The 22,501-nt window shown below is 37.7% G+C and overlaps 1 protein-coding gene across 1 annotated transcript in view; it reads right to left on the bottom strand.

Annotated features, from left to right (window-relative positions):
• Positions 1-2,663: 2,663 nt before the first annotated feature.
• Positions 2,664-22,501, bottom strand: part of LOC107710272 (caspase recruitment domain-containing protein 14) — a 27,002-nt gene continuing 7,164 nt past the window's right edge. The window contains exons 7-21 of the mRNA XM_016514996.1: positions 20,522-20,647; positions 18,372-18,521; positions 17,404-17,538; positions 16,826-16,938; positions 15,059-15,108; positions 14,216-14,288; positions 13,904-14,120; positions 12,653-12,779; positions 9,060-9,297; positions 8,793-8,862; positions 7,971-8,082; positions 7,040-7,204; positions 4,232-4,350; positions 3,167-3,282; positions 2,664-3,035 (exon numbers count right to left, since the gene is read on the bottom strand). Coding sequence (XP_016370482.1) covers positions 2,828-3,035; positions 3,167-3,282; positions 4,232-4,350; positions 7,040-7,204; positions 7,971-8,082; positions 8,793-8,862; positions 9,060-9,297; positions 12,653-12,779; positions 13,904-14,120; positions 14,216-14,288; positions 15,059-15,108; positions 16,826-16,938; positions 17,404-17,538; positions 18,372-18,521; positions 20,522-20,647 — 2,019 coding nt within the window. The 3' untranslated portion in view covers positions 2,664-2,827. The remainder of the gene's footprint in view (positions 3,036-3,166; positions 3,283-4,231; positions 4,351-7,039; positions 7,205-7,970; positions 8,083-8,792; positions 8,863-9,059; positions 9,298-12,652; positions 12,780-13,903; positions 14,121-14,215; positions 14,289-15,058; positions 15,109-16,825; positions 16,939-17,403; positions 17,539-18,371; positions 18,522-20,521; positions 20,648-22,501) is intronic.

Here is a 22,501-nt window from a genome sequence, read left to right as displayed (position 1 = left end):
AAAAAAAAAAAAAAAAAAAAAAAAAAAAATCGGCCTCGGCGAGGAAATTGATTTGGTGAAGTGCTGTACAATACTAAAGTCAATAAGAAGAAAAGCATGTGCATTGATTTGGCTTAGCATGATCTCTACAGCAAACAGAAAAGCCAAAGCAACAGTACAAGCCAACAGCTGAAAACAAGACGACTACTCCAGCAAAATTATTTATATGAACTAGGAGCCATATTTTGTGTATTAAAAAGAGAGTCTCTACATATCCTTTCAATTCTCCAAAACACCGTATTTTCTTTTTTCGCCCGTGCTCAACCACTCCCTTTTATTTTTCCACTGCTCTTTGGCTCCCTCTTGTGGTAGAAAAAAAAGTGGAAGTAGAAATCAATATAATCACGATAGTAAATGTAATAATAATAACAATAACAATAATAATCTTTAGACACAGTTCTTGTTGGTGTTATGTGGCGTCATGCCTAGTCTGACCTTGAACACTGCATCACATTTCACAAGACAATACTATACGTTTTTAGTTATGTTTTTATCAACTATTATATATATATATATATATATATAGTTGTATGTTTTTTTTTTATAATAATAGAATTCTATCTCTATATTTGTCTGTCTGACTCTGTTATTTAAAATAATGTCTCACCTCTCTGACCTTAATTTTCACAAAGCATTTTTGTAGGCTTTACATGTTCTCTTGTGATGATTAATTGTTATTCTTGTTTACATTGTTAAAATGCTTCCTAACATCTCTCATGTTATGGGAAACTACACATTTGTGGTTTATTGTGGATGAAGGGCATGTTGCTGCTGGACAGGTTTTTCCTAGTTGTTTGAGTTAAAAACAGGAATGACACAAATACATAGAAATCTGCTGTGGTTCCTGTTCAACATTCATCCTTTGATCAAGAAACAAAGCGTTTATTTTGTACACATCAGAGGAGAAGAAAAATAAAAATGTTTACATAATCAAAGATATATACTCTACAACAGAATTGTACACAAATGTCATAGAATTTCTAATGAAATAGAATATACAAATATAAAAGAGAACATTAACATTGTAATGTGTATTATCTATAACACACTATACAATAATTACTTGCTCTCAGTTTTAAACTGTCGGTTTTCAATCTGTGAAAAGTGTTCACATTTTTTGTTTTACAAAAACAATAACGGAGTAAAAACAATTCACAATGTATAACAAACAGACAGTTTGGTCTGGCGGAATGCATACAGGGCGGATAAGATATAAGGCTTGAGGGGAAAATGCTCTATATCCTCATTTTTTTGTGCAGTAATGACGTCTTAGTCATTAGCAGTAAAGAATAAGATCTCTATTTGTGAGCCTAGGGTAAACAACACTATTAAGTAGAATATCAGCTGGATTTTATGCTCTGTTGCTACTTAATGTAACTTAGGTAACTGACTCCTTGTAAACAAATTCCACTGACTGTTTTATACACAGATGGTCAGTGAAATCTGATTTAATATTAATCCGTTGTGCGGTTGTGACAATAGCTTATTAAAATTATTCAGATACCCCTCAATGGATATGATTTACAGCTTCCTTCAATGTAATTATTTTTTCTTCCAGATCCTTCAAAATAGTGGAACAGTATTATAGAGTATTCAGACTATAGTTATTAAAAAATATATATAGCATGCACCTTACCAACAAGTCCCAATAAAGCACCTTGTGTACCTATTTCTAAGCAATACTTAAATATTTAGAAGAAAAAAAAATCCTTTAAGCGCTGGCACATACACTGAATGATAGTCATGGAGCCCTCAGGGTTCAGGACAAATGCCTTATCTGAGAATGTTGAAACATTACTTTTTACATAAACTACACACTACCTTTCAAGAGTCTAAAAATGCTCAACATCTAATGGATGAAAAATACAGTAAAAACAGTATTATTGTGAAGTAATATTATGATTTAAAATAACTTCTTTCTGTTTTAATATATTTTAAAATGTAATTTATTCCTGTGATGGCAAAGCAGAATTCAATTTCAAGGAGCCGTTACTGCAGTCTTCACTGTCACATGATCCTGAAAATTATTCTGATATGTTGATTTGGTACTCAAGTAACATTTTGTATTATTATTTATGTTGAAAACAGTTGTTCTGCTTAATATTCTAGGGGAAATGGTAATACTTTTTTTCAGAAGTGGATGAATAGAGCATTTGTGAAAAAAATAATTTATTATTTTACTGGCACTGTAAATCAATTCAATGTGTGCTACCTGAATAAAAGTATAATATTTAAAATATCCTACTGACCTCAAACTTTTGAATGGTAGTGTACAACTTTTTAGCTTTGCAGCAGACCTCCATTTTTTTTTGCTCTAAATGCACAGGATGTGCTTTTCAGTTTACCTCTATCTAAAAGGCCCATTATATATATATATATATATATATTTTTTTTTTTTTTTACCTCTGTGCATTGGTTAATAAATGTTTAGTGGAATTCTCTTTTAATCATGATCAATAGTGTTGTATGGATAAACAACGTTGTTTGAATATGGATGTTTTGGGTCACTAAATTAATTTATGGTTTATGATCATCTCTGTCCAGCCTGCTTTCATCAGAAGCTTTAAGCAATCAGGCTTTATTATTCATTCCCAATGGATGCGAAACTACTGCAGATTTATTTATTTTTTTAATCATCCTAGGGGAAGGTCTGTGGTTCACAGCATCTCACAGCATTTCTGGAGAGGTGCACATCAGGCTACATCGTAAGCAGCGGTTAAATTGGCCTTAATACTCTAAAATTGTGGTGAGGGTATTTTGAATTTATGCTCTCATTCCCGTTACTCGTTCACCAGGTATCTGACTCAACCCACACTATATTTTGCTGCTCCTCTGTCACCACAGTTTTCAGAGTGTCAATTAGGGTGGCCCTGTCATGCCAGCTCTCTGGTGGAATGCTCTGGTAAAGGCAGGGCAGTTTATCCAGAAGGGGCTCCTCGCTGCAGGAACACTCTAGCACCTGGGACTCAGTCAAAACATTCTGCCGTAGCTTGTGTCTAGAAAACAATGACAGAACAGATAAATATAGCAATAGCGATGCTCCCAGAAGAGCATTTTTTGTGTTATCTTTAAATCAAACCAGCTTTTAGTTTCATTGTGACAAGTTTCATGAAGGAAATTATAGTACCTCAATTTGCGGAGACTCCTCTCTGAACACATGATGTAGATGATGATGGGGAAGATTTCGGCACGGTGGAGACGACGCACACAGTCCAAACCCAGCGGTAACACACAGTGAGTGCCCTATACAATGGATATAAAACAGATAGTCACACATAGTCTCTCTCTCTCTCTCTCTCTCTCACACACACACACACACACACATATATAGTGCACAGCATAAATGCGTAGCTGTATTAGATGTATTTTTTCAATGATCACTAATACAATTCATGGAAAGATGGCAAAATTGAAATGTATTAAATATATACTTAATAACAACAGAGAAATATATGTTATTAATATCTGTAAAATAAGTACATTAGCCAATTTAGTTTAATTGAAAGATTGCAGAAATGAGTAGACACCCTAGATTTAATTCAACAAATGTATAATATTCTAGTACTTAGTATGTCCTTCACTGTATATGCACTGTACTGTATGTATGTATCAGACCGATCGTTTTGTGTCTTTACACATCAATGTATCGTCACGATACGCAGGGTTTAATTTGGTTTTGGTTGTGTATGTTTTATGACTATCAAAGTCGTGATTCCCATCCACTTACATTATACGACTGACAGACTGCAACGGTTTGAGTTAAAAATCTCAGTTTGTGTTCTACTGAAGAAACAAAGTCACCTACATCTTGGATGCCCTGGGGGTAAGCAGATAAACATCAAATTTTCATTTTTGGGTGAACTATCCCTTTAAGGTGGGGACACAGACTTTTATGCCGCCTATTTGTCTATCTATCTATCTGTCCATAAATCTATCCATCTAAATTAGAAACATGTATTTTATACACTTTCTCATACATTACATTTCTATATTAAAATAAAGTTTCAACTCTGACCTTCATTTTTACAAAGCATTTTAGGCTTTATAAGTTCTCATGTGATGATTATTGTAATTCCTATTATTGTATTTTATTACTGTAAAACCACTCATCTCTAATCTTTTATTTCAACGTACTTAACACAATTGCTATATCAGGCCATTAGTAATATGATAGCAATGTTTTATGACACACCCGCTTCATGATCTTCTCCACTCCCTGCAACGTATAGCAAAGGTGTGTTTTCGAGTCACACTCTTCAAGAATCTCCCCCTTCTGCATTTGAATGGCATGCTCACTTGCCATCAGCAACTCTAAAATAAAAGAGATGAGAGGAAGAGATGACAGAAGTGAGGAAAGGAGGAAGCAGCCAGAGACCAAAGCAGATGAATAAGACTATACAGAGGGAAAACTGAAGTCAGACAAAAAGAAACTATCACAGATGGCCATGTATACATGTATCAAAGGGTCACTTTGGTACATTTCTCAGATCACAATTTAAATTCTGAAAACTACTTCTTCAACGTTCACATCATCAAGTCACCTGTATACACTGAATAGCCTAACCAGTAATGTTGTGAAATATTTTTACTATTTAAAATAACTGCTTTCTATTTGAATATATTTTAAAATGATTGCTGTGATCAAAGCTGAATTTTCAGCATCATTACTCCAGTCTTCAGTGTTACATGATCCTTCAGAAATCATTCCAATATGCTGATTTGCTGCTCAAGAGACCTTTTTAAATTATTATTATTATTATTATCATCATCAATATTCAAAATCATTTTTTCAGGATTCTTTGATGAATAGAAGGATCCAAAGATCAGCATTTATCTGAAATAAAAAGCTTTTGTAACATTATACACTATACCATTCAAAAGCTTAGAGTCAGTATAATTTTTATTTTTTGGAAAATAAATTATAGAAATGAACACTTTTATTTAGCAAGGATGCTTTAAATTGATCAAAAGTGATGATAAAGACATTTATAATGTTACAAAAGATTTCTATTTCAGATAGCCTAAATGCGGTTCTTCTGAACTTTCTATTCATCAAAGAAACCTGAAAAAATTCTACTCAGCTGTTTTCAACATAATAATAATAATAAATGTTTTTTAAGCTCAAATCAGAATATCAGAATGATTTCGGAAGGATCGTGTGACTGGAGTAATGATGCTAAAAATGTAGCTTTGAAATCACAATAAATTACATTTTAAAATATATTCAAATAGAAAACAGTTATTTTAAATAGCCTAGTAAAACTATTTCAAAATGTTACTGTTTTGCTGTACTTTGGATCAAATAAATGCAGGCTTGGTGAACAGAAGAGACTTCTTTAAAAAAACATAAAAAATCTTGACTGGTAGTGTATAGGCAACTTTAATTTCTAGCTTTTAATTGGCTTAGAAATTAGATAACTGCTGGACAATAACCAATAATAATCATTTGTTTATATACTACAAACACTTTTTTATCACATAATAAGGCAGAATAGTTTCTATACTGTAATAAATGCTATGTCAATTAGCACTGCATTGTTCATATACTTTATTTATTACCTGGAGATGACTTGACAAACACAAATAAACCATATATTGTCGCAATCGTATGTTTAATGTTCATGTTTCCAAACGTTTCTGTTTTTTCTGTGAAAACAACTGTTTTCATACGATAGCTGGACTCTTTTGTCCATATTAGGAATTTCCTGGTACGACTTTCTGCGCGAGAGCGCCCCTCCGGCTACGAGTATGAATGAAACACACACTGCACGGAATGTTTAGCGCTCCGTGATGTTCATCTCGCCTTATTCTGGGTCCGAATAAAACATCAGATCATGCACAGACTATACTGTCTCTTTGAATTTAAATCTATATTTATTCACACCGGCTCTTGAAAACCTCTATGCGAACACACTTGCCCGAAAAAGTGCGGAGGACGAATTTACGTGATATTAAAAGTGGGGGGGGGACATGTCCCCCACATAATCTACGCCCCTGTAAATCATTACATTCACATTGGTTGAACCAGCTCTCCTAATCTGTCAAGCATATTTTCTATACATTTCTATTAAGAATTTTTTTGTGAATGTGTCTCAAATTAACGAATGGCTCTCAAGTAAATTTTGACCTTCACTAATGAAGGAGAAAGACTGCACAGTAATTCCCCATACAGTGTGTACAGTTCTGGGCTGTTTCATGTGTTTGCCTTTTTAATTTTTTTCCCCCACTTTGTGCTGTAAAATAGTATTTTTCTTTTCTTTATCACATTTATGACATTGTGCTGTAATTTGTTGACAGATTAACAATAAAAGTGTATGTGAATCCTGTCAAGTATCATACAATCAATATCCAATGCAGTATTATATAACTTTGTACAGTTGAAACTGATAAAGGCTACACCATAAAGAAAAAAAGAGCAGCCTTGAGCATCAAATGGTTCAGGTCATACTTAAACCTCTTAAATCAATTTTTTTAATCATTTTCAAAGTTTTTAAATTCCTTGTTTTATTGTTGTGATTATTTTTTTCTTTTCTTTTATGTAAAGCACTTTGAATTACCATTGTGTATGAAATGTGCTATACAAATAAACTTGCCTTGCCTTGCCTTTTCAATCATTGTCATCAAAACCATAGCCAACAGGAAATACTGACAAAATACACTATTGACAACATGGCTAAGCATTTTGATTATACTGTTCGCAGCACAGTGTAGTAACTGATTACATGTAATCTGGATTAATTAATTAGATTCCAAAAATTCTTTTAAGGCTTAAAATACTGATACTAGTGATTTTTGTCTCCTGTCAACATTTATAGTGTGGCCTCATCATGCTGTAAAGAGGAAGAAATCTCTGTTGATACTGGGACTCAAGCCTGAATTTCTTACTGTAATCAGATTTTTCTCTATTGTACCATTATTTACTTTTTTCCCCTCTTTGTTGAAAACACGTTGATTAAATTAAAGTCTTTTGTTGATAAACTTGAAAAAAATGTGTTTTTACCTGGCTCACAGATCTGATAACCATCCTGTTCTGCCAACCGTTTGTGCAAGACACGGCCAAGCAATGTGGGAAGGAGGAGGACTGGTCGGCAGATGGGTGGGAAACGAGGTGAGACCAGGGTGTAGGGCATTAGGGTCACACATCTGCTGGGCACACAGCCATCACCTACAGGAGAGAAAGATTTACTTGACACTTAAGGTCTAAACCAGAATTTTGCCTGACACTGATTACCTCGAAAGTTCAAATGAAAGATCAAAGTTAGTACCATTTCTCTCACACACAACAGCTTGCATTGAAAGTTTGAAGTTATGACTAGGGTTGGGAAACAAGAATCTGTTCTTATTCAGAACTGGTTCAGTACTAAAGTATTCTGACAGTGTTTCCTGCACTACTCTTCACCACAACAATTCTACTTCAACAGTATAATACATTCCAAATGAATGATTACAATAAGCCACCTATTTTAGTGAAGTAAACACATACTGATTACCGTGACGTCCTGTGTTAGGTTTAACTTCAGCTTTGTGAGACTTAAATCAGTGTAGTTACTGACTAGTTGTTCATATGACAATGTGTAGTTATAAGTGTTGTCAGTACTATTTTAATAAAATAAATGAAATATGTTACCAAATTGTTGGTTTAGTGTTGCATTTATGCAGCCTCCAAAATGTCTATGAAAAGTCATTAAAAAGACTTATGTGAAAACCTTTTCCAAGAACTATTTGGATTTCTTTAAATATTGAAATAATTTCACTCTTCCACAGTCGGATTGCATTTCTTTTTCCAGCAATTTCCTCCTCAAAGTACCAAAAGAATAGTTAATAGAACTGGAATTGGAGAACTGGAATCAGAACAGGAATTGTTCATTTTCTTACATTTCCCATGTCTAGTTATGAGTAAAACAGCTAAATGGAGTTTGTCTTGTACTAACTGTCCTGTGCTGTGGTGTTGTTGTCCTCCACACTGACCCACAGTGGGTTTCTGCTTTGCTGACCGGTGATGACGATCCTTGCCGCTCTCTGCTTCTCATGAGATAAGGTTTTCTCCTGTGGATATAAAACAGGTACTGAGGACTAATGTAACAGACTCTACCAATCTGTGCTAAAAGTGCTTTTTCATGGCACATCTCAAAAGAATCTAACATTGCGAGTCTACAATAATTTTGTACGTCTCTGTCTCTCTAACTCATTAATCTTCTAGAGACAGGACAATAGAGGACAGGTTGTCCTCATACTGACAAGATAACCATTGCATGATTCATTTTTCTTTAATTAGTTTGACTGTTTTCTGTCTACTGCTAGTTTCAGAGTTATAAGTTATGCATCATTATTCACTCACCAAAGGACCTCATACCATACCCATAGTTCAATATTTTGGCGAACATTTCCATAATTCGATACAAAGCTAAACAAGAATTTGTTAGATATTTCACAACTATTTCATCTAAAACATGGACTATGACTAACACTATGACTAACCTATGACATACATTATGACTAATCTTTTAACTTGACATGTCAACAGGCCAGCTAAGACAATTGTTTTATAGTTAAGTTTTAAATCACTGTATTAAGCATTGTGCAGCACTCTATTGCATTCATGTGTAATTGTTTTAACACTAAGCAAAATTGTCTGTAAGCTTTATTGCTATATTACTATATAGTTCATAAATCATAATTATGTAGATAGTTGAATAAAAAGAGAAATAATTTCTGTGATGGCTAAAATAATGTGTGTGAATTTACTGATGGACTCTCATCTTTCTTTGTGCTTTGCGAGGATAGGTCATATCCTCTAGAGCCCTGATTAAGAGCCTCTGTGCTCTGAAAAATGAGTTAACACTTATAGATGCATTTATTACACAAAAGCATCATAGAAAAACAAGTGCTTTTCTTTTAAATCTTAGGAACTACAAACAAGAATATTTTACATTCACTGTATAATGTAAAAAACAAAACATGCCACAATGTCAGCTTTTCTAATAATAAAAAGTATTTTGAGATATAATGTTGTTGTGTACCTGTAGTAGTTGGGCAGAGTACCACTCTTCAGGTCTTCCAAGTGACAAGGGTGCACGTGACTGGCCCACCAGGAGCCATCAATGGAATGGTGAGTGTCTGTCACATGGACAATGTCGTTACACTTGACTGCGAGACTTCCAGCGACATCCTCCTGCATTGTCATGTTTACACGGATGTAGAAGGAATCACCCGACATCACCTCACCATTCTTTAGCTGCTGTAGCAGGTTCTCATAGGCTAGGAGGAAATCAGTGGAAATAAGTCATAATGAAAATTTGGTTTAGTAAGACTCTGACCTTAACTAGCAATATTAAACATTTGCAATTTACATTAATCATTAAAAATTAAACATTACAAAGTGTTTTGGTTCAATTAATGAACAACTAGGGAAAGGTTCCTTCTTGAAGAACAGTGTGTATTTACTGCTAAACTGTAGGGCCATTCCGTGTCAACTCAACCAGATGAAATAAATTTAAACATTTTCTAATTTAATCATTATAGCATGCAATTATTGCACTGTTCACCTATATTTCAAGAATCTCAGTCTTCATAAAATGTCATAAAAGCTTGAGCAAACACACGTAGAAACAAGTAGAACCGACAAATACAAACTGAAAAGACTGGGGCTTATAAGGACTGGATAACGAGGGACAAACATGTGCGGGGAATCAATTAATAATCAAACTAAACAAGGACAGGAACAAGACCAAATAAGGCAAAACAGGAGCTGAAACACATGACAAAACATGTCCAATCCTGACATTTCTCCCCCTCCCGGAAGGTGCGTCCTCGCACCGTAGGCAACAACAGAGGGAGGCATAGGTGGGAGCTTGGGAGGAGGCTCAGGTGGAGGACGGACACCCGGGAGGGGGCCGGCAGACAGAGACCAGGGAGGTGACGAAGGAGGGAGGAGCCAGGGAGGAGACAGGAGGGGCCCGGAGCAGGATGAGCCAAGCAGGATCCAGGCCACAGCCATGATGGCGACCCACGGTGGAGACGACTGAGGGAGGAGCCATGGAGGAGGAATGGCCACCGACTCCAGAGGGCCGACCAATGGCGGCGGAGCAGGTGGTGGAGTAGCCCTAGGCGTAGACGGAGAGCCAACGAGCCAGGGGGATTGCAGCCGGAGGAGCGGAGTCCTGAGGCGATGGTGGGTCGATGCCCAACCAAGGCGGAGCCGGAGGGAAGAGGGAGCCCGGTGGAGCTGGTGGATCGACAGGTGACGGAGCTAGGAGCCGAGGTGGAGCCGCTAGGTCTACGGGCCGAGACGTAGTCCGGGCCTCGGAGGCTGAAGGCGGAGGTGAGGGATTCTCCAGCCAAGGCGACGCTGGAGGATGGCAGACCCATGGAGCACGCACCGTAATGATGGTGGGCTGAGGGCGAGCAGAGGGGCTGCCAGACGACAGCGTTGGAGGAGGCAGGAGCTGGTGGGAGGGCTGGCATTTGTGAGCCTCCGGGCATTCAGGGCTAAACTCTGGACCGGGAGCCCCCTCTAGGCTGAACACGGGAACAGGATGGCGCTCTGGAGGAGCGGACACTTGAGGGCGCTTTCTAAGAGCGGGCACTGGAGGGCGCTCTGGACTGGATTCGGGGACCGGAGCCCTCTCCTCTTCGGTGTGGCACATTCACCGCGCCATACTCAGCTCACCCTCAGCCGTGGTGCAGGGGGCGGAGCTCCTCTCCACGCTCACACCGTCTGCGGCTTTCTCCCTCGTGACGGGCATTGTCGCCGGCTCTCGCACCTGGTCTGACAGGTTCAGCACTAAGTCCAGGGCGATCCTCTGCTCAGTCGCTCGGCTTTGCGCTGGCTCGCTGATCGCTGGCGGTAAATGGCTCTCCGTCAACGGTGGGCTCGGGCTGATGCTCTGCATCGCGGGGAGATGGTGAGCTGGGCTCTGGGTCGGGAGCGGTACTGGCGAGATTCTCCTCGGAACTGACGGTGAGCGGGGATCCGTTTCTCGCCAGTATCCACTCCACAAAGGCGGTGAAATCCGCTCGAGGACCATCCTCGGACGACGGCACTCTGCACGCAATGTTTAAACTGGCGTCGTAAAATGCACAGAGTGCGTCGTCTGGGTAGCTGGTGCTTTATGCAAAGAGCCGGAACAGTCTCGTATGGTCCTCGAGCGATCTCTCCCCCTGCTCCAGCAGGAGGAGGAGATATTCCGGCAAAGGAGGGCATCCATGAGGGTACACAACGGAAAAAAAGACACTGGGTGAAAACAGGAAACAAGACAGAGGGAGCACACGGAGGTAACTGTATTTGGTCGGTTCTTCTGTCACGTTACGCTGCTGCGGGAAGAACGTAGGAGACAGGGAGTAGCATTCACAGTCTTTAATGACGAAAACACGGGATAATCCACAATAGGAGCTGGCTTAACACAGGTAGAAACAAGTAGAACCGACAAATACAAACTAAACAGACTGGGGCTTATAAGGACTGGATAACGAGGGACAGACAGGTGCGGGGAATCAATTAATAATCAAACTAAACAAGGACAGGAACAAGGCAAAACAGGAACTAAAACATGACAAAACAGGTCCAATCCTGACAGTATCATTAATACAAAGTCATTTTTTTAATTGTTGAAATGGCACCATTGAGTGATTATGAATAAATAGTCTATCAGTGTAAAAAAACATAGATCACAATCATTTACATATATGCATTTGGCCGACACTTTATCCAAAGCCACTTACTGTACACTGCATTCAAGGTATACATTTCATCAGTTTATGCATTCCCTGGGAATCAAATCCATGACTTTACTTCTCAAAGCCATGCTCTACTCTAATTTATACATAAGTGGTCGCCTTAAAAATACATCACTTGAGTTTTAAAGGGGTCATATGCTGTTGCTAAAAATAAAAAGAAGATGCAATGTGTTTATGCAGTTTAAGGTTAAAAAAACACATTATTTTCCACACGTTTGAATCGTCTGTGGCAAATTCTTTAAATATAAAAACGTACTTACAGGCTGTGAGTCAGAAGCGCCAGACTGTCCTTGCAAAGTTGGAATTGCCCCACTTTACAGAAACTGACACCGGCAATGTAGGCTACTCTCATGGGAAACAGTCCTCGTCCTCCATAAAATGCACTGCACACATCTGAATATTTGGGTTGAACTGTTCCGGAACAGTGTTGTAAATACAACTTAACCACTGATTTCTAGTTGTGTCCTCTTTTGGAAGGCCAAACAAAGTAGTTTCGCTTTCATAACTAAACACACAGCGTCTCCACAACATGGCGGCGGCAGCGGCAGCAACAATACTACAGCGAGAATTAAAGTTACACCTTATTTCTTTGCGTGAACATTTGGGCGGTGTTATGCAAATCTTCCCACATCGTGACGTAGACATGTGGGAGCGTGTTAGAATGAGCCGTTTTAGGTAGGCGTGGTTGACTCTTAACTTTTATAAAGAATATCTCTTTGGATTTGAGACTTTAGTCTTTGCAACTTTACAGATCTTCTTTATGCACCAAGAGCTTGTAACACTCCAAAGAGAAAGGAAAAATTTAAATCGCATCATATGACCCCTTTAATATGTATAATATGTGTTTGAATGTTCGATTGTGGTTCTTTCCTCTTACCATCTTGGCTGGGTCTCAGTGTAATGTGGCATGGTCCCTGGACTTGCCCCAGAGCCCACAGGGCCTCTTCCATAGTGGTGTCTTCTAGAACCATTCGTACAGCTCTCTGCTCCCGCTCATATTTCAGCTACAAATACACAATTTTGGTTTTGATTAGTTCCCACACCATTTAACTGCTGCTGGAATTCCTGAATGTCCCTCTAGGGATAAAAATTATTTCTGTTATCTTCAGTGTTGGGGTGAACGCATTACAAGTAATGCGTTCTTACTTACGTAATCAGATTACTTTTTCAAGTAACTAGTAATGTAACGCATTGCTTTTTTAATTTACAAGAAAATATCTGAGTTACTTTTTCAAAAAAGTAATTTTTTTGATGCATTTTTCTGTCAAAATGTCTAAATTTTGTCTGTCAATATTACTTCTATCACAAAATAACCACCAAATAGGGAATCTTGAGACGCAGACCTTTCCAACGATATGTATTTTGTCAAGATTATAAAAAGTTTTGATTGAAGGCAATATCCAATTTCAAAATGGTTTTCACAGGATTAATTTTGAGTTTTAAAGCTTTCAAATGATATCTAATTTAGGGTGATTACTATAATTTTTGATAGGGTAAAAAGGCAATAAAATATGTAATGACTGTGTGTACAGTAACATCATGTTCACACAGTGCACACAACTCCTCTGCACTTCCGATTTCTCCCAATATGGGGACAGGAGACTTGTCAGCCAATAAATGGGAAAACAAAGTAACTGGCATTCAATGGAGCTTGGGTGTCACCAAGTGGCTGTTTGTGGCATAACGCACTAAATAAAATCTCACTGGAACCTCATTTTTTTTATATCAACTTCAAATTTGGAACATAACTTATTTAGACATAAGGCTTTAATTTTATAGCAATTTTAGAGTAAAACCTGTTATGAATTTTTATTTTATTTTATATAAAATAAAATAAAATGTACAGTGAATTTTCTTTACAGTAAATTTAAACTTCTATAACTTTTTGATACTTTCATATACTACAATAATCTGCTGATTGTCTTCTTTAAAAACCTTAGGTCTGTATGCCAAAGTGTTCATTAATTATAACAATTTAAGTTCGGATAATGCACTTTCACGTCTATGTTCAAAAATGGGGGGGTGACAGTTAAGGGGTTAAATGAAAGCAAGTTTTCAAAATTCTGAAATCCCCAAATCTTTCCTAACAAAAATTCTAGAGTTCAGTTCAGAATCCAGAAATTCTAACCTGAAGTATCTGAGATCCAGGGCTGACGCCAGTGTTATGAGCAGATGATCCTTCGGTCACATCATGCACAAACACACCGGTCTTATTGCCCCCGATGACCTGTATTTCGTTCAATATAATTTCTCCTTGGAAAAACACAGTGAGTACGCGACCAGTGATACGCAGGGCCTGAGGTCTGGAGCGCATTAGGAAGGGCGGAGCTGATGCTCTTGAGACACTAGATTTATACAAAATAACATGTTTAGCAATATGACCATTTTAAATAAATAAATAAACGTGATTATTGTGTTTTACTTTCAGTTTTTATTTTACCTGTCATTAGGGCTCCTTCTGCTAGTAGAACAGGGAAGTGACGCTGGTGATTTAGACTCATCAAAACTATCTCCTATCAGAATAGAGATCAAAAAGAGGTGAATATGCCATTGTGATTCATTCTAATTGCCATGGATATACAGTAGCTTTCAACATTTACGGCACACTGAAAATTTTTAAGGACTGAAAACAAAATAATGTGCAATGCATAATGTATGTAAACGCATTTGTGTGGATGACAGAATAGCACAATAAATGTATAATTTGTTAACTTTACTAATAAAGAGAATGCTAAATGAGATTAAATAAGAGCATTATCTGTGGATAAAATCTTCCGAATGATGAGTGGGGTTTTGGGAACTAGGCAACAATGATACATTGTAAACACAACCGGAAATATGTTGTTACAGTTTATCATAAAGAAAACATTTTAATATATTTAATAGTAAATTTCTTGTTTGTTGATGAAGGGGTACTTGAGCTGTACATACTTTGGGGTACATAAGTCAAAAAAGCTTGAGAAACACTTTTCCATCAGAGGTGCTGTTAATCACATGAACTACTGTATGAACATGTTCCTCTAATGTTTGACAAGCAGAAATTGTTACAATATTATTTTATGAATAATATTGTACCTAAAACTTCTATTAATGTTTTTCCTGAAAATTGTGCTCCAGTTATCTTTCTTCAAAAATAAATTAGTTTGACATTTTTTAATGTGGCTTAAGTGTCCAAATATTTCTTAGGGCACTTCATGTAACTGAATGCACAAACATTTGTGACAAAATTAAATTTCAGCTTATTTAGGTAACCACAATGAAATGTAGGAAGAAGTAACAGTACCTTTAGAAATGAAAACATAATCATGGTCAAAGTTGAGAGAATCCTGACTGCTGAAAATGGAACAAAGAGGTTTTTTTTATTATTTCAAACTCAAGTCCTCTAAAGAATTCCATTTGCTAACACATTTGCAAACTTCCTTTCTCTGAATTCTAAAGTTATTTTTAAATAGGCCTACTACATGACATCTTTATCTCCACCACATGGTGAATGTACATGACCTGTTGGTTTATGAGTTAGTTTTATGATAGTGAGTCATGGGCACATACAATATACATACAACATACATATTATTTTCCTAATTAATGCTGTACAGTTGCTTTGACACAATCTGTATTGTTAAAAGCGCTATATAAATAAAGGTGACTTGACTTGACTTGACAATGCAACTAGGAATGCAATTAGTATCATAGAGACAAGGAAACAGGAAACACTAATGAATGATCTAATTATACTGTGGAAGACAAAAAATAAAGATTTTACGGTAACACTTTCTATAAAGCCCATTTTTATAATACATTATTATAAGAGTATTCTTAAGGCATTATAATGAATGCATAATGTATTATTAAAAAACCTTATAATATGTTGTATCATCTCATGAGTAATCATAACAATGCATTATAATATTTTATTTTAATACATTATTATATTTACTTATTTGTGGTTATATCTTTTAAGAGTATGATGATTTATAATACACAATGAGCACAATGCATCCACTTAACTTACAATGGATTATATTTCCCATAGTTATAATGAATTATAAGTCTCATATCTTGCCATTGTTAACTTGTTACTTAACATAAAGCAGACAAAGACCACTTATGAATAATAACAACAATGACAACAATAATAAAAATAATATTTTTCTTAAACAGCCATAAGATCATATATCTGATCAGATGAATGTGTAATATGGCACATTTGATTTCTAACTATATTTATTGTAATATCAGTAAGATAATAAGATTTTGTACAGATCTAAAATAAGTAATGTCAAGATATGAGACTTATAATCCATTATAAATTAAATGGATTTAACATGGTGTTTATTGCGTTATAAATAATCATACTCATAAAAGTTATAACCACAAATAAGTTTTATAATGTATTATAATTGTTGTTATAATTATTTGAGATGAATGAGATGAAACAACATATTATACGTTTTTTTTTTATAATGCATTATGCATTCATTATAATGCCTTAAGAATACCCTTATAATGTGTTAGAAAAATGGGCTTCATAGAAAATATTACAGATTTTACAAAAGAAAATGTGCTCTCAGGGCTATTTCCCATCAGACGCAAAAACAGGTTATAAGCATTGCCTGTTTATTTTAGAGTCCATATTTACAGGTATTGCCTGTGTAAATCACCCTACAACACCCACAGTCTGAAAAAATCTGGGCTTGACACAAGTTCCACATGCAGTGACATGCAAACAGGATATTTCATTCAGCAAATCCGACTGAATCCAAACGATTTAATCATTTGGATTTTATAGCAATGGTTTTGGATTTGGATTTTGGTCTGTGTGTATTACAACTCAGATGTAAACGTGGTCCTTAATTAGATTATACATTTATCAAGTTATATTATTAAAATTATGTAATAATTATCAATGTGCAACTACTAACTAACTAACCATTTTAAAATGTCAATTAAAAGCAGTAACTCAAGAATGTAGCCAAACTGCTATTTTCACATACTGCAGGCTTTACAATGACATTACAGTTCCCTGCAACACAGCAGATGAGCAGCTCACGTGTAAATGTCTTCCATGTCACTTCTGGAGGGAAAGTCTTGTCGGCGGAGAGATTCAGAACAGGGGGGCTCCACTTGATTGGAACTGATACTGCAGATTGCTTCATCATTGAACTGTAAAAGTTTGATACACACCCAAAAAATAAATAAATAAAAAATTATAAATAAAAATAAAAAATCTATCAAAATTCTATATTTACTACATACAGCCATTAGACAGAACAAGGAAACCTTCAGAGAATGGAAGAAATGCAGAAAGCATTCTCACATTATCAAGTTATTGTTACCAACACTGCATGTACAGTTGTCTCATTTATTGACCCAGATGCACTTTAAGCATAAAGGCCCATTCACACTAAGAATGATAACTATAATGATAACCATATTAGCATCCACACCGATGGACAATAAAGTTCTGTTTCTACTAAGCACTATGAAAGATGGATTTTGATTGGTTGTTCATCAGCTGGAGAGAAAAATTCATTTGATCAAGTGTTGACTTTTCTATTAAATTCCATGAGCCTAAAGAGTAATTCTCACTAGGATAAGATTAGCAGAACATTTATAGTAAAAATTTACCTCACAGGCGTCAAACGAGTTGAAACTCTCAGGAAGAATTGCATTTGAGCGGCACAGCTGTCTTCTTGAGGGGGGGCTGGAAGGAGGGAACTCACTGCACAAACCTCTGCTGATGTCACAACTGAACTTCCTGTCCTACTTATTCAAAGAAATGATATTAAAGGGGTCATGAACTGCCTCTTTTTTATTATTTTGTACTGTTATCTGTGGTCCACTTATAATGTTATCAAGATTTTTACATCAAAAAACATAATTTAAAATAGGCTATTTTCTGTCATGTTTTGACCCCCCTCAACGAAACGCTCCGTTTGAATAGGTGTGGCGGATTGTAGACTCAGAAGTAAACACCCACTGGTATGATTGACTAACAGTTATGCATGTTTGACAGCCTACATACTTCACAGACAGATGCTGCTGTGATTTAGATAAAACAACGCATAAATACTCAGTACATATCAAATGAACAGTAATAACAGACAAAGCAACAGTGACCACGTAATAAAACAACAAAGGACCAAGTTCTTACTGACGAGGTCTGGAACTTTACCTCTCTCGTTATTTACACTACATGCGCGAATCTGTGGGCGGGGCAAAACAGGCAGTGATCTAGAAGCAGGCATTGATCTTCTTCTGCGGAGGCGGTGTTTAGCCACACTATTACATCATAAAGTGGCACATTCCACAACCTAATATTTTGGCAGATTGGCTTCAATTTAAGCTGTTTTTAGACTAACGAGAAAGTTTTGAGTTCTGAAACTTACAGGATGTTTTTATTGTACAATGACCTCTTATAGGTCAAAAGATCAAGGGAACTTTGATTTCTCAGTTCATGACCCCTTTAAAAATAAAGTTATGTGTGCTTGTGTTTAGGTTACAGATGCATTTGACAGCACAATATTTAAAACTGCTCTAAAGAATCATTGAGGTAAATTACAGTATGTTGGGTCTTGAATTTAAGTCAATGTTACCATGGATTTTTCTCTTCTTTCTCTTTGCTTGCTACAGGCTTTCATGGCGAAAACCCTCGCCTGTAGCTCCATGAGTTGGCCTCTTAGCACGTCCTTCTCTGCGAGACTACGTGCAATCTGAGCCTGGGCCTCATCTCGGGACAAATACGCCTGAAAAAAACATCAGCAGTATCTGTAATTAAGCTTTCATTTGCCACTATAAGACTCCACATGTTTGTGGAAAAGCAGATGGTGCATGTTCTCCAGCAAGAATGTGCCTGAAAGCATCTTTTGTGCAACAATGAAAACAAAAACATCTGACCTTTTGACAAATGGAGTTAACAGGTTCAGTGTCACAAATTCTCCCTATATCTGACACACCCACTTCAGGTCTTGCAGTCTCCACTAATGAGCTGATGAGTTGAATCAGGTGTGATAGATGAGGGAGATATACAAAATGTGCAGGGCTGGGGGGTACTCCAGGACAGGTTTGAGAACCACTGTCTTAGGGTTATGTATATAACCCATTTCCCAGTGATGTGAACAAGATGCTGTGTTATGGTGTTGACAGCTCGCAGGCATGACCAGTGTCTGAAGCATGTATAGAAACATGCCAAATTGGCAGACGGCAATCCTACGATGTCACATGGCGTACCTGTGCATAATAAAAAGCACCTGCATTACACATCGACTTCATTGTATCACCACATTACAGTCCACCTCTATCTGAGTCCGAGTCTACAGTCTGAGTGTTCAACTCTAGTTAAGAGGTCTATTGAAAGCAACAAATCCATAGGGGAGCATATACCTCTACTTTAAACCCCAAGCTGAACGATTGTGGAGGCTGACCAAATCAGAGAGTGGGACACTTTGAAAACTGTCCATCATAACCCTCATTCGCCAAGCTCTATTCCACACATCTATACTATTAGCTGCCCATCTGCACAAAGTTTCTTTCTTTCTCCACCATAGAGCAGCCGATGATAGTGGGGGTCTGTCTAGGTGGCACGGAGAGTTAAATCTGTGGTCCGGTGCAGTTCAGCGACAGCCTCATGAGACAATCCCTTACCCTGGTCCAGATCTCTGTGCAGTTCAGCCTGGAGGACCTGCAACACTTCCATTGTGTGCAGGGCCCCATCAGCCTGACCCATCGCCTCATACAAGTTGCCCACCACCCTCGAGGTGATCTGACATGGCCTGTAAGGCAACAGGTTTCTCCATGACCTCGTCATCTCGGTGTGAAGGTCTGGGAGGAATGGAAGGCTCACAGGAGAGAGGTGGTTATGACCTGCTAGGAATCGCTTGCTGAGTTTGCCACGAGAGATTTCCTGTTTTTCACACGATTAAGCTAAACGCAGCCTGGCTGTGTCATGAGTCATAACATTTAGTAACTCCTTATATGCTTGGCTAGAAGAGGGAGGAGACTCACTGATCTTTTCAGCATCATCCACTCCCAATACATCTAACTCCTGAGAGCTGATGCAGCCAGTAACATGCTCCTAGCCGAATCAGAAGAGTGGCCTTCTAGATCCAGCATGAGAGCTCTGGAGCTGGCAGGAGAAGTCTGAGAAAGGGAAACCCACTTACTAAACTCCTCTGCCAGCTCCACCAGTGATCCCCATGATCAAAGCCACCTCACTGCCTCGGCAGACGCGGGGCCTGAACTGCGGGAGGCAGATGCTTGGCCCCTATAACCTTGAGAAGAGGGCCAAGAGGAGGCAGAGCTTCTTAACTGCAAACTTGTTGCAGTGAACACATCCAGCCCCCTCAAGAGCTGAATGCGTGTTCTCCACTCCCAAGAAAATCACACCAGAGACTTAGAAATGAATTGCGGGCAAGATGGTGCACACTTTCTGAAATGTTACCTATAAATTATCTTCAAACGCTACAAACAAAATGGTCTCCTAAAGACAACAAAGCTGATGATGTGTAATGCAGGCATCATTTTATATGCACAGGCATTCCATGTAACTTCATAGGACTGCTGTCTACCAATAGAATTCAACGAGTTTCTACAGGTACCTCAGACCCTGGTCCTGGTCCCTTGAAAGGGAACTGACAGTTTATTGAACTGTATAAACTGATCTCATTGTTGAATCTAAAAACTTATTTAGGACTTAATGACCTAATGAGTATGATATTTGTTCATTATAGGCACTGATTGTACTGACCTTGTCTCTCTCTGCCTGCACCTCTTCTAGCTGATTATGGAATAGTGTACTCCTGTGCTGATACATCTCACAGTCCACAGTCAACTTCTCCACCTCCAGGGCTAAACAGTCCTTCTCTTCTAGGAGCTAAAAAAGGTGAAAGGGAAGCATGGTGAGAAGAAGGGTGATAGAATATGGACATTTAAAAGAAAAAAAATCTAAGGAGAAGAGGTAAAGGGACAGAGACACTAGATGCAAAAAAACAACAACAAAAAAAATGTTTTTTTCAGTCGATTTGACACACTTCTCCAAAGTAATGTAATTGCTTTCAAAACAATTAACACATCCATCTAAATACTTTTACCTTGGCCAAACTGTTCAACTTTACTGCAAAATTAAACTGCAAAAAAAATATTTTTCTAGTAATCTATTTATTTATTTATTTATTTAGCTGTTATATATATACATATAGAATTTTCTATATTTCTGCATAAATGACAAAACATAATCAAAATTTCACACAAGAGTCCTGAAAGTAGACAAAGAGAACCCAAACAAACAAGTGAGACAAAAATATGTTCTTTGCCATTTATTTATTCAGGAAAATGATAAAAAATATTACATATCTGTGAGTGGCAAAAGTATGTGAATCTCTAGGATTAGCTGTTAATTTGAAGGTGAAATTAGAGTCCATCTGTTCAGAGGTGTTTTCAATCAGTGACATGACTATCATCCATCTGTTCAGAGGTGTTTTTAATCAGTGAGATGACTATCAGGTGTCAGTGTGTGCCCTGTTTTATTTAAAGAACAGGGATCTATCAAAGTTTGGTCATGTTTGTGGAAGTGTATCATGGCACAAACAAATGAGATCTCTGAGGACCTCAGAAAAAAGAGCTGGTGTTGCTCATCAGGCTAGAAGAGGTTTCAAAGCCATCTCTAATGAGTTTGGACTCCACCAGTCCACGGTCAGACAGACTGTGTACAAATGGAGGAAATTCAAGACCACTGTTACCCTCCCCAGGAGTGGTCCACCAACAAAGAACACTCTAAAAGCAAGACATGTAAAAGTCCACTAGGTTTCAAAGGACTGCAGGAAAGCCATCTCTAAAGAGTTTGGACTCCACCAATCCACGGTCGGACAGATTGTGTACAAATGGAGGAAATTCAAGACCACTGTTACCCTCCCCAGGAGTGGTCCACCAACAAAGAACACTCTAAAAGCAAGACGTGTAAAAGTCCACTAGGTTTCAAAGTACTGCAGGCTAACTTCTAAGCAACTAAAGGCCTTTCTCACATTGGCTAATGTTAATGTTTATGAGCCCATCATCAGGAGAACACTGAACAACCATGGTGTCCATAGAGTCGCAAGAAAAAAGCCACTGCTCTCCAAAAAGAACATTGCGGCCCATCAGCAGTTTGCTAAAGATCATGTGGACAAGCCAGAGGAATACTGGAGAAATTTTTTGTGGATGGATGAGACCAAAATAGAACATTTTGGTTTAAATGAGCAGCGTTATGTTTGGAGAAAGAAAACACTGCATTCCAGCATAAGAACTTTAACCCATCTGTGAAACATGGTGGTGGTAGTATCGTGGGTTGGACCTGTTTTGCTGCATCTGGTCCAGGACGGCTTGCCATCATTGATGGAACAATGAATTCTGAATTATACCAGCAAATTCTGAAGGAAAATGTCAGGACATCTGTCTGAGAACTGAATCTCAAGAGAAACTGGGCCATGCAGCAAGACAACGACCCCATGCACACAAGTAATTCTACCAAAGAATGGATAAAGAAGAACAAAGTTAATGTTTTGGAATGACTGAGTCAAATTCCTGACCTTAATCCTATTGAAATTTTGTGGAAGGACCTAAAGCAAGCCGTTCATAGGAGGAAACCCACCAACATCACAGAGTTGAATTGGTTCTGTACTGAGGAATGGGCTAAAATTCCTACAAGCCGTTGTGCAGGACTGATCAGCAGTTACAAGAAACGTTACTTGCA

This window comes from Sinocyclocheilus rhinocerous, unplaced genomic scaffold, assembly GCF_001515625.1.
Source record: "Sinocyclocheilus rhinocerous isolate Xijiao unplaced genomic scaffold, SAMN03320098_v1.1 scaffold567, whole genome shotgun sequence".
NCBI lineage: Eukaryota > Metazoa > Chordata > Actinopteri > Cypriniformes > Cyprinidae > Sinocyclocheilus > Sinocyclocheilus rhinocerous.
Note: the sequence above shows the minus strand (reverse complement) of the source record. Positions and strands in the feature narration are given on the sequence as shown.